A 12822-nucleotide genomic window follows, 5' to 3' on the forward strand; every position below is an offset into this window, starting at 1 on the left:
ACCGTTGTTAAGCGTGATAAATAACCTTGTTTTCCTGACATGGTACTTTATTTTTATCACACATGTTTTGCTATCATGTTTAAGGGTCATCGTACCAACTCTAAATATCTGTTAGCATGTATAGGACAGTTCGAATCAGCATGGCTTTAATTTAGTTAATCATTTCTAAAAACATACACACATTTTGCCAAACTTTCAACGGAACTTTCTTAATTACCGATTTTAATTTCATCGAATTTAGAAAAATGAAACTGAAATATTCTCATTGAATCAAAAGGGTCTTTATTTGAAGTATACAAATGTAACACATATAAAGCAAACACAACTATCAACATTGTGGCAAAAGCAAAAAGGAGAAATGATGTAAGCTTAAAAATGACGTATGGAATCCGTTAGTTTGTTGCTTGCAGTGGGAAAGGAATACTTCAGATCACAAACCTTTTTTTCCCACTTATTAAATACTATAAACTAAATATATAACAAATATTGCTGTATTTCCTATCATACCACACTTGTTTTGGTTAGTGAATAAGAAAGTGTTTCGCTGTGAATAGTTAGAGGGAATCGCACGAGTGAAAGTGATCAGATCATCAGATTCAGCTGGTAAATTACAGAAACAAGAATACAGATTTTTTTTATACATTTTTTTTCTTCTGTATTCTTGTCAAACTGTATGCTGTCAAACTGTTGATACTACTTTTCCAGTTCTGTGATTGGCTGAATTGTGACATCGCCATAATAGACTCAGAGTAGTTATGTGATAAATAATTTTAGAAATTAAAACTGACTTTAGCTAATGCAGTTTGTATCATCAATTTACGCCTGTATTATTAGGGGTTGCAATATGAAATGTTTTCAGTATGAAAGACTGAAAGGCCAGAGTAATACATGCTAGTTAACACTCTAACATAATTATGGTATTGCTTGAAAATAGCTCATAAATGAATCATTTTGTTAATGGCTGCTTGTTTACAATTTTTTTAATGTTTTTACAGGACGGAAGGGTACCTTATGAAAAATAATATCTACGGGTTTGGGGGATCATCCGAACCATCATCCCCAGTGAGTACGCTATCTTTCAATATACAAAATCCGCCTACTCCTACAGGTCACCAGTCACCTTATCCATTCGTACATCATAACCTTGTCCAGGATTTCATGAGAAGTGGTGACGTTTGGTGTGACGACTGTGGTAAAATAATGATGGCATTGAGTGAGGAGTTAATTACCGCTCAGTCGTGGCAACGCATTATTCGTCAACTTTATGAAGGTAAGGAACATTGATATGGTTTGTCTCTAAATAAAAGGTAATGACACTTATGATGGTAAACGGTATCCATATAAAAATAAGCTTCTTAATGGAGAATAATACATGTGCCTGTTATGTTTATCTATGACAGTACGCTGCATTTAAGTTAAACGGTGTTCCTGACAATACAACAAATAAGGGAATGCATGAGATACAGGTTCCACTNGTCTCTAAATAAAAGGTAATGACACTTCTGATGGTAAACGGTATCCATATGAAAATAAGCTTCTTAATGGAGAATAATACATTTTGTTTATCTATGACAGTACGCTGCATTTAAGTTAAACGGTGTTCCTGACAATACAACAAATAAGGGAATGCACGAGATACAGGTTCCACTGAAATTGTTTATTATAAAGAGTAATTAATCAATATGAAAATATATTGAACTAAACGCATAGATATGTCAAATAGTAATTGTCAAAATAAAATGGGTCAATGACAGGATATCGTAGCTAGCAAGTGAACATATGTTGTACAACACTTGTTTAAGTGTTAGGTGTTAACGGACGGATACCGACGTTTACGTAAGGGGGGAAATGTTATACATTAATTGTGATGTGTACCGTAGTTTACGTAAAGGTACACCTGTTGTATATTATACAATAATAATATATACTATTAAGATAGTAATGGACTGTTTGCGTTATAAAGCACGTTTTATATTCTAATCTCTGAACATACAACAATAGGGTTTTCATAACAGAGCGATCTTACCATTTCTTTTACATAACATAGTCTGATGATATGTTTAGATTCGGGACTTAAAGGTGAACAGGCTGACACAGAGATTAAGGTAGCGGAGAGCGACCACCCTCATAACCTCCGAGAACAAATCTTCCAATGCTGTAACCATTGGAGTGGTATACAAAGGGCATCACCAAACGTATTGCGGCAAGTATTGCTGAAGGAAGATTGTAAAGTTATCCTGAAAGTACTGCGAGAGAAATTTCCAGATGTTTTTCGTATTGAAAGCTCTGTTTGACAAAGAATGTCTTTCTTTAGAACACCAACATTTTAGAAGAATGTGAATACCTTTGAAGTTTTGTAATATCAAAAATGAACAGATATTTAAACATTTGAGTAATTTTGGTAGCGTTAATTCATTTTAAAGTGTGAACGTTGCAATGTTCTACGTTATTTCCTAAGTAACACACTCCTGTGTAAGATTGCTTAAAAAATATGACCGAATTATAACCAATCAAACAGTATAGTGGTTAACGGGGGATGGGGGTAACTCTTCGTTAACATGTTTTGTAAACAGATAGCTTGTTTGTAAATAAAATCTGCTTGTAAATATTACATCTGAGACTTTGCATATTGTTTGATTATCATAACCTTCACAGGACTAGGATAATTGCGCAATAACTCATCTTAAAATAACGAATAATATAACACAGCGTAAGCATACATGTATAAATACGAAATCTGAACTCAGCGATAGGAACTTATGCTATCCTAAAACATGAGGAAACACATCATGAACTCCACATACAAATGCTTCAGTATACAAATAGAAAGATATCATGTACTAAATAGTTTATTTGACTGCTGGACGCATGTTTTGAATTAAATACTATAATGTATACACGTGTGTAGCGAATCAGCTGTATTGCGTAGGTTCCATCAACAGAGTAGTCTGCAATGAGGAAACGAAAACAATTCAATCAGTCGTCCTTTCCGTTATATGGTTTGGCAGAAAAGTGATCTAATTGATTGACAATAGATCATAAATACCATACAAAAACAGTTCAATGCTTAATTAATAGCTGTGAAGAGGCATACCAGGATGAAGTGTTTTTGTATGGTATTTATGATCTATTGTCAATCAAATAGATCATAAATACCATACATAAACAGTTCAATGCTGAATTAATAGCTGTGAAGAGGCATACCAGCATGAAATCCATGCAAAACGACTAAAATCATAGTAAAAGTCTCTATTAATATAATTTATCAATTTATAAATAAGAAAACATTTCATAACAATTTGTGATGTTATAAATGTGCTAGACATGTTATAAACATAAATACTGAAATAGTGTTACCAATGCAATATGCTCATAAACTGTCTAGTTTCTTCATAACAACATTTTATGCTAAGACAGGAAACTCGTAACAAAGTTAATGTACAAATGTATTCATTTGGGTAAAATATGTTATTCGGACATCTGATTTTTTGTGCAGTTATCGCATGTTGATGCCGGTATGCCTTTCCACATAAGTTCCTGCATGTAGGGCGTAAGAATTGTACCTGCTGCCCCCATTTCATGATCGTCAGAGGAGACTAAATTTTGGATCTTATATTTTCTCTTCTTTCTAAACAATTTTCTTCTTCTTAATGTCTCCCTTGACAATGCCTCACATTTGGCTTTTAGTTTAGCGTTCGCCCCTGTGAGGAAGGCTTTGGGTTATGTCCCCTGGCCGAGACATACCAGAGTCTGTAAAAATGGTAGTTTGTACTCCTGCTTAATGCTAGGCAAGTTAGGAGTGGGACGACTGGTTCGCAAGTTGTCAGTAGTATATTGTGACCGGATGGAGTGTCCTGCTGGGTGTCCTCGGCACTATGTTTTAGTGAGGTAGCACTACAAAGTCGGCATCAGTTCCGCGCTATCACAAGGAGACAAACACGAACATATCGCAGTCTCCCAAAACACACTCGAATACACTACACGCATGCATATTGTACACATGGTAGGCCGTCCGTAATTGACCGTAGCTGTTGATAGGCCGTTAAACTATACTAAACCAAACCAAACGCTCCATATAACGCCCTATTAACAGCTAAGGTTTAAAAGGGCATGCCTTCGTATGTATTATGTATGAGTACATAATAAATTATGTGTTTGTTCATGTATGCTGTATTTGCCTTTTGGTGATATCGCAGATCCGATGCCGACTTTAGAGTGCTACTTTACTGTCAACAAACATTCAAACAAATCACTTTATACTGACAAAGGGTAAACTAGTTGTTGCGAAAACCCTCAAAACTGAATGCTAAGCGTGGAATTACAAAAAACATTTTGAAGGAGTCTGGTATGTCCTGGCCAGGGGACCGAACCCTTTGCCTACCCCACTTGAGCAAACGTGCAGCACTGAGGCCAAAAGTGGGATATTGTCAAGCAAGACACTTGGGGAAAAAAGGTTGATATGAAGCAGAGAGAACACAAATATCCAAAATTTACAAATGTCTGAAGCAGATCAATTCTGGTGTCCATAGTGTCCCCTTAACGGAAGACACAAGTGGGAAAATCCGGATTCTGCAGGGGCCCCAAACATTGGTCGCCTGTTAGGCAAACAGTGGGATATTGCTGGGGGGCAAGTACAAATAAATAAGCTCCGCATGACCTAGGTATATAAAATTTAGATAATTTCTTAGTATTCTGTTTGGTTGCAAAAGAGATTGACATGTGATAAGTATGGGGACCTATTTTCAAGAGTACACATCCCAAATGCATTATAAATGAATACGGTAACCTCGCTTTGTACCTGTACTATTCAAATAGCTAATTTACAAGTTCATTACATTCAAATAAGATAAAGGAAGGGCTATACCATATTCCGCTTTTCATCACGTTAATGACGTTGTAAACGCCTGACAGGTAGCTGTCATGTTTATCTTACATTTTAAGTTGAGTTAATTTATTCTAATTGTTAAGCGAAGCGAGGTCGACTCCGATGACTGTTCAAATGGCTAACAACAACAATATTTTTTTTGTTTTTTTTGTTTTTTGTTTCGGTTCCTGTTGCTGCCTTCGCATATTGAAATGGATTTGAGATGGAGTTCCAATGCTTTGTATTTATGTGTTGACGCTATAATATTTTTATAATAAATACATGCATTATATTGTTTTCATTTTTTCCAATTTGATACAAACACCTAAACTTGTATTTTGTATAAATATCGGGACAGTACCCAATCGGGACAATACCCAAATCGGTACACTTGAAGGAAAAAGTTACAAGAAATTTGTATGCTCTGCAAAGAAGTATTTTTAAATTGAAAATATTGATTTATAGATGCTTATCTACCAATAAAACATTATATGTACTTTATTAACTGCCACTTATGGTTACATTCACAGTTTTAGTTTGTGAAAAATGACGAAATTGTAACGTTCTAAATTGAAATTCTTTCAGAGCAACCCTTGACTCTTAAATATTCCAAAGATATGCCATGTTCTGCTAAATACTTTTTTCATTTCCAAGTATAAGCCAAAACTGATAGGGGTGTCCCGATTTGGGTACAGCTACAGCTGTTTCACGATAACGTAATCATGACTATATTTCCGGTTCTCTTTATAGAACCACACGCCGAAAATATCAACTTGTTATCAAAATGAAAAGATAATGATATCTATATACGAAAAAATGAACAAAATGTTTGGGATCGCTTTTATGCTATGAATTACATCAATATTTCACTAAAAAGTATCCCGAGTTGGGTACCTTGACGTTAACTGAAACATACATATTTCTGTGATTGTTTACAATTTACGTATGTCGACATAACTTTGAAAAGATGTCGACATTATCTCCGTATGAGTCGACATAATCTATATACAATTCGCATTAACTTTAAACTATTATGAACAGTAAAACATGGATAGGTGACCAATCATTTTCCAGGAATGATCATGTGATGTACTAACGGCTTATACTTATAAGGTCTGCCCAGCAATACGCTTTGTTTCGGGGTTCGAATATCAACAATATAGCTAGTATAAGTTTTACTTGCAAGTCGATGGCACATCGGAGTTTTAACACGATAAATGGCCGAGTGAACTACTTAAAACATATGTATCTCGACAAAATGTGTCTGAAAACTTTTTTCAAATTCATAAATTATGACGACATGCGTATACCGTTAGCCATAAATAAATTAAATAAGAAAAGAGACATTTCAATCAGACTTATCAGTATTACAAATTAAATACATAATAAAAATCTGTGTATGTTATCAAGAGTTGTTTAGAATATATCTTAAAATGTGTATTCTAACTAGTATAGTTAACATAGTGCAAAATCATTTATCACTGATTCATAGTGGTGTTTGGTTTACGTCACGTGGCGATGTTATTTCCCTTGTACTGTTAGCGGCGGTACATCTCACCATCAGGTACTTAGACTCATTATTAAAGACTTCTGGATTTTTTTTTCCACTTCGATGTCAAAGATGTAAGATCTAATACGAGTATAATTACATATCATCAACAACAAATTAATAACATTTACATTGAGAAACTTTTACAGTTTGTTTGTCGTTGACGTCCTCGTAAAAGCCAGGGTCACAAGAGGACAGGTGCCTTAATTTAAAGGTAAAATTACCTGTTTATTTGTTTGAGCTTTAACGTCCTCATAACAGCCAGGGTCATATAGCGACGGGTATCTAGGAAGACACAACAGCCAGGGACATATGAGGGCAGGTGCCTTAATTTAAAGTCAGAATTACCTGTTTATTTGTTTGAGCGTTAACGTCCTCATAACAGCCAGGGTCATATAGCGATGGGTATCTAGGAAGACACAACAGCCAGGGACATATGAGGGCAGGTGCCCAGGAAGAACCAACAGCCAGGGTCATATATCGAAGGGTGTCTAGGGAGACAGAACAGCCAGGGTCATATAGCGAAGGGTGCCTAGGGAAACACAACAGTCATGGTCATGTAGCGACGGGTGTCTAGGGAGACACAACAGCCAGGGTCATATAAGGACGGGTGCCTTGGAAGAAACAACAGCAAGGGTCATATAGCGACGGTTGCCTAGGGAGCGCAACAGCCAGGGTCATATAGCGACGGGTGCCTAGGGAGACACAACAGCCAGGGTCATATAAGGACGGGTGCCTAAGGAGACACAACAGCCAGGGTCATACAGCGATGGGTGCCTAGGGAGACACAATAGCCAGGGTCATGTAACGACCGGTTCCTAGGGAGACACAAAAGCCTGGGTCATATAAGGACAGGTGCTTAGGAAGACACAACAGCCAGGGTCATATAAGGACGGTTGCCTAGGGAGACACAACAACCAGGGTCATATAGCGACGGGGGCCTAGGGAGACACAACAGCCAGTGTAATGTAGCGACGGGTCCCTAGGGAGTCACAACAGCCAGGGTCATATAAGGACGGTTGCCTTGGAAGAAACAACAGCCAGGGTCATATAGCGACGGTTGCCTAGGGAGACACAACAGCCAGGGTCATGTAGCGACGGTTGCCTAGGGAGGCACAACAGTCAGGGGCATAAAAGGACGGGTGCCTAGGGAGACACAGCAGCCAGGGTCATATAGCGGCGGTTGCCTAGGGAAACACAACAGCCAGGGTCATGTAGCGACGGGTGTTTAGGGAGACACAACAGCTAGGGTCATATAGCGACGGGTGCCTAGGGAGAAACAACAGCCATTGTCATAAAGCGACGGGTGCCTAGGGAGACACAACAGTCAGGGTCATATAAGGACGGGTGTCTAGGGAGACACATCAGCCAGGGTCATATAGCGACGGGTGCCTAGGGAGACATAACAGCCAGGGTCATATAACGACGGGTGCTTAAGAAGACACATTAGCCAGGGTCATGTAGCGACGGGTGTTTAGGGAGACACAACAGCTAGGGTCATATAGCGACGGGTGCCTAGGGAGACACATCAGCCATTGTCATAAAGCGACGGGTACCTAGGGAGACACAACAGCCAGTGTAATGTAGCGACGGGTCCCTAGGGAGTCACAACAGCCAGGGTCATATAAGGACGGTTGCCTTGGAAGAAACAACAGCCAGGGTCATATAGCGACGGTTGCCTAGGGAGACACAACAGCACAGGTGCTTAGGAAGACACAACAGCCAGGGTCATATAGGGACGGGTGCCTTGGAAGAAACAACAGCCAGGGTCATATAGCGACGGTTGCCTAGGGAGACACAACAGCACAGGTGCTTAGGAAGACACAACAGCCAGTGTCATATAAGGACGGTTGCCTAGGGAGACACAACAACCAGGGTCATATAGCGACGGGTGCCTAGGGAGACACAACAGCCATTGTCATAAAGCGACGGGTACCTAGGGAGACACAACAGCCAGTGTAATGTAGCGACGGGTGCCTAGGGAGACACAACAGCCAGGGTCATACAGCGATGGGTGTCTAGGGGGACACAACAGCCAGGATTATGTAGCGACCGGTTCCTAGGGAGACACTAAAGCCAGGGTCATATAAGGACAGGTGGTTAGGAAGACACAACAGCCAGGGTCATATAAGGACGGTTGCCTAGGGAGACACAACAGCCATGGTCATAAAGCGACGGGTGCCTAGGGAGACACAACAGCCAGTGTAATATAGGGACGGGTGCCTAGGGAGACACAACAGCCATTGTCATCAAGCGACGGGTGCCTAGGGAGACACAACAGCCAGGGGCATATAAGGATGGTTGCCTAGGGAGACACAACAGCCATGGTCATGTAGCGACGGGTGCCTAGGGAGACACAACAGCCATTGTCATAAAGAGACGGGCACCTAGGGAGACACAACAGCCAGTGTAATGTAGCGACGGGTGCCTGGGGAGACACAACAGCCAGGGTCATATAAGGACGGGTGTCTAGGGAGACACAACAGCCAGGGTCATATAAGGACGGTTGCCTAGGGAGACACAACAACCAGGGTCATATAGCGACGGGAGCCTAGGGAGACACAACAGCCATTGTCATAAAGCGACGGGGGCCTAGGGAGACACAACAGCCAGGGTCATATAAGGACGGTTGCCTAGGGAGACACAACAGCCATTGTCATAAAGCGACGGGGGCCTAGGGAGACACAACAGCCAGGGTCATATAAGGACGGGTGCCTTGGAAGAAACAACAGCAAGGGTCATATAGCGACGGTTGCCTAGGGAGCGCAACAGCCAGGGTCATATAGCGACGGGTGCCTAGAGAGACACAACAGCCAGGGTCATATAAAGACGGGTGCCTAAGGAGACACAACAACCAGGGTCATATAGCGACGGGAGCCTAGGGAGACACAACAGCCATTGTCATAAAGCGGCGGGTACCTAGGGAGACACAACAGCCAGTGTAATGTAGCGACGGGGGCCTAGGGAGACACAACAGCCATTGTCATAAAGCGACGGGTACCTAGGGAGACACAACAGCCAGGGTAATGTAGCGACGGGTGCCTAGGGAGACACAACAGCCAGTGTAATATAGGGACGGGTGCCTAGGGAGACACAACAGCCATTGTCATCAAGCGACGGGTGCCTAGGGAGACACAACAGCCAGGGTAATGTAGCGACGGGTGCCTAGGGAGACACAACAGCCAGGGGCATATAAGATTGGTTGCCTAGGGAGACACAACAGCCATGGTCATAAAGCGACGGGTGCCTAGGGAGACACAACAGCCAGGATCATATAAGGACGGGTGCCTAGGGAGACACAACAGCCAGGGTCATAAAGCGACGGGTGCCTAGGGAGACACAACAGCCAGTGTAATATAGGGACGGGTGCCTAGGGAGACACAACAGCCAGGGTAATGTAGCGACGGGTGCCTAGGGAGACACAACAGCCAGGGTCATATAATGATGGTTGACTAGGGAGACACAACAGCCAGGGTCATGCAGCGACGGTGCCTAGGAAGACACAACAGTCAGGGGCATAAAAGGACGGGTGCCTAAGGAGACACAGCAGCCAGGGTCATATAGCGGCGGATGCCTAGGGAAACACAACAGCCAGGGTCATGTAGCGACGGTTGCCTAGGGAGACACAACAGCCAGGGTCATATAAGGACGGTTGCCTTGGAAGAAACAACAGCCAGGGTCATATAGTGACGGTTGCCTAGGGAGACACAACAGCCAGGGTCATATAAAGACGGGTGCCTAAGGAGACACAACAACCAGGGTCATATAGCGACGGGTGCCTAGGGAGACACAACAGCCAGGGTCATATAGCGACGGGTGCCTAGGGAGACACAACAGCCAGGGTCATGTGGCGACCGGTTCCTAGGGAGACACAAAAGCCAGGGTCATATAAGGACAGGTGCTTAGGAAGAAACAACAGCCAGGGTCATATAAGGACGGTTGCCTAGGGAGACACAATAGCCAGGGTCATATAGCGACGGGTGCCTAGGGAGACACAACAGCCATGGTCATATTGCGTCGGGTGCCTAGGAAAACACAACAGTCATGGTCATGTAGCGACCGGTGCCTAGGGAGACACAAAAGCCAGGGTCATATAGGGACGGGTGCTTAGGAAGACACAACAGCCAGGGTCATATAGGGACGGTTGCCTAGGAAGACATAACAGCCAGGGTCATAAAGCGACGGGTGCCTAGGGAGACACAACAGCCAGGGTAATATAGCGACTTGTGCCTAGGGAGACACAACAGCCAGGGTAATGTAGCGACGGGTGCCTAGGGAGACACAACAGCCAGGGTCATATAGCGACGGGTGCCTAGGGAGACACCACCTTAAACAGAAAGTGGATAGAAAAATGAAAAATAGGAAATAAAGGAAATGAATGTTTTGCAATGGAAACAGCAGATCAATGGTGGAACTGCAATGTCCCCTTTGAAGACGACACAGAAGAAAGACACCGATTCTAAAGGGGGCCCAACATAAGTCACCTGTTACGATACATAGTGAGATACAGCAGGTTTATTCTTGATTTCTTCGATTTCCCAAAAATAGAAGACAAGGAAGAAACCACCACCGATTCTGTAGTAATACGAGTATAAGTACATATCATCAACAAATTTTTAATATTTTCAGTGAGAAATTTTAAGTGTTATCTTTGAAATCTGGACCAATATCTAGGACTGTCATGATATTGGGTCAGATATTAGATGTGGATGTATGTGATTAATTCTAGCAGTAAGTAAATAACACCTCGTCATGAGGTGTTAGATTACTGTAATTAGCATCATATTCAATAACAAACTATGCTTCCATAATAAGATTTGGACATTGATTTAAAAGAAAGCTATAAGCAGCGCCTTCGTTACTGATACCTATATGACGTTTATGACGTTAAGAGATGTTCCCAAACGCAGGATGGTAAGTTATCATATTTATCTAATTCAAGTCAGTAAATTACAATTGTGAAAGGAACTCGGATGCCTATTCAGATGGCTGACATGAAGTATATAACTGTGATAACCTTTCATCACGAGGAAGGTGACAGGTTTCCCTCTTACGTTAAATATAAGTGCAAAAATGCTCCTTTATCTGCTTCAAATTTCCAAACAATGACAATATTGAGCATCATAAAGTCGCAATAACAACTTTAGAACGAAATCGGAAATCATTGCTGCGTTGCAGTTTCAGTTCGGTGAAAGTTGATATAAGGTTCTCAGCTGTATACAGTATTCTCAAGTATAACTTTTACAATATAATATCGATTACAAACTCTTTTTCCTGTTAAAAGAAGTAATTGAGAACTACAAGCTACTAGTGAATTCTGTGGAAGACTTGCCCCTGCAAGTTTGGGATCGAGGAAAAAAATTCAATTGCCGTTACCCACTGTATGAAAGTAAGTAGCGACTAATGTTGGAATATGTCGTGTACCTGCGGACGTAAAGCCACCAAAATAAAGCTGCTGTACCAATTGTAATATATAGGATTTTTCTCCCTACTTCTACCTTTCTTTCGTTTCTGTGGCTTAATGTTGAAAATTCGCCAAGGTGAGAAATGTGTAAATGGGTTTCGATCAAATGTCAGAGCATATCTAGTCCTTAAGAATTGTAGTTGTTCTTCCCGGCGTTCAGCAATTATGGTAAAAGTAACTGCTGGTGTACCCGTTGTCAGCATAATGTGACCGGACGAAAAGCTACGCTAGGTTTATTCGGCATAAAATGTCAGTGAGATACAGTGTAGCACTATAATATCGGCATCACATATTAGCGTTCTCAAGGTAATGACATATACACACAATGAAGGAAACCAATTATTGCCCCCAAGAAACTCTTGACATTTTATTTCTATTTTCTTTTTCCGTCGTATTCCAAAGGCCCACTCATCTTATAGACCTGGCTGTTGCTGTTTTCAATCCCAAACAAACAAAAGCCATTAGGGGGGCACAGTTTGGTCCCATATACAAGTCTATAGTTTGGTCCCATATACAAGTCTATAGTTTGGTCCCATATACAAGTCTATAGTTTGGTCCCATATACAAGTCTATAGTTTGGTCCCATATACAAGTCTATAGTTTGGTCCCATATACAAGTCTATAGTTTGGTCCCATATACAAGTCTATAGTTTGGTCCCATATACAAGTCTATAGTTTGGTCCCATATACAAGTCTATAGTTTGGTCCCATATACAAGTCTATAGTTTGGTCCCATATACAAGTCTATAGTTTGGTCCCATATACAAGTCTATAGTTTGGTCCCATATACAAGTCTATAGTTTGGTCCCATATACAAGTCTATAGTTTGGTCCCATATACAAGTCTATAGTTTGGTCCCATATACAAGTCTATAGTTTGGTCCCATATACAAGTCTATAGTTTGGTTCCATATACAAGTCTATAGTTTGGTCCCATATACAAGTC

General features: G+C 41.2%; 1 protein-coding gene across 1 annotated transcript; it reads left to right on the top strand.

Annotated features, from left to right (window-relative positions):
- Window positions 1–991: 991 nt before the first annotated feature.
- LOC110458478 lies at window positions 992–2611 on the top strand. Its single transcript, XM_021510197.1, has 2 exons — window positions 992–1270; window positions 2065–2611. The coding sequence occupies exons 1-2, from the start codon at window positions 1012–1014 to the stop codon at window positions 2292–2294; spliced, it is 489 nt and encodes a 162-aa protein (XP_021365872.1). The 5' UTR covers window positions 992–1011; the 3' UTR covers window positions 2295–2611.
- The last annotated feature ends 10211 nt before the right edge of the window (window positions 2612–12822 follow it).

This window comes from Mizuhopecten yessoensis, unplaced genomic scaffold (assembly GCF_002113885.1).
Source record: "Mizuhopecten yessoensis strain PY_sf001 unplaced genomic scaffold, ASM211388v2 scaffold9615, whole genome shotgun sequence".
NCBI classification, from domain to species: Eukaryota; Metazoa; Mollusca; class Bivalvia; order Pectinida; family Pectinidae; genus Mizuhopecten; species Mizuhopecten yessoensis.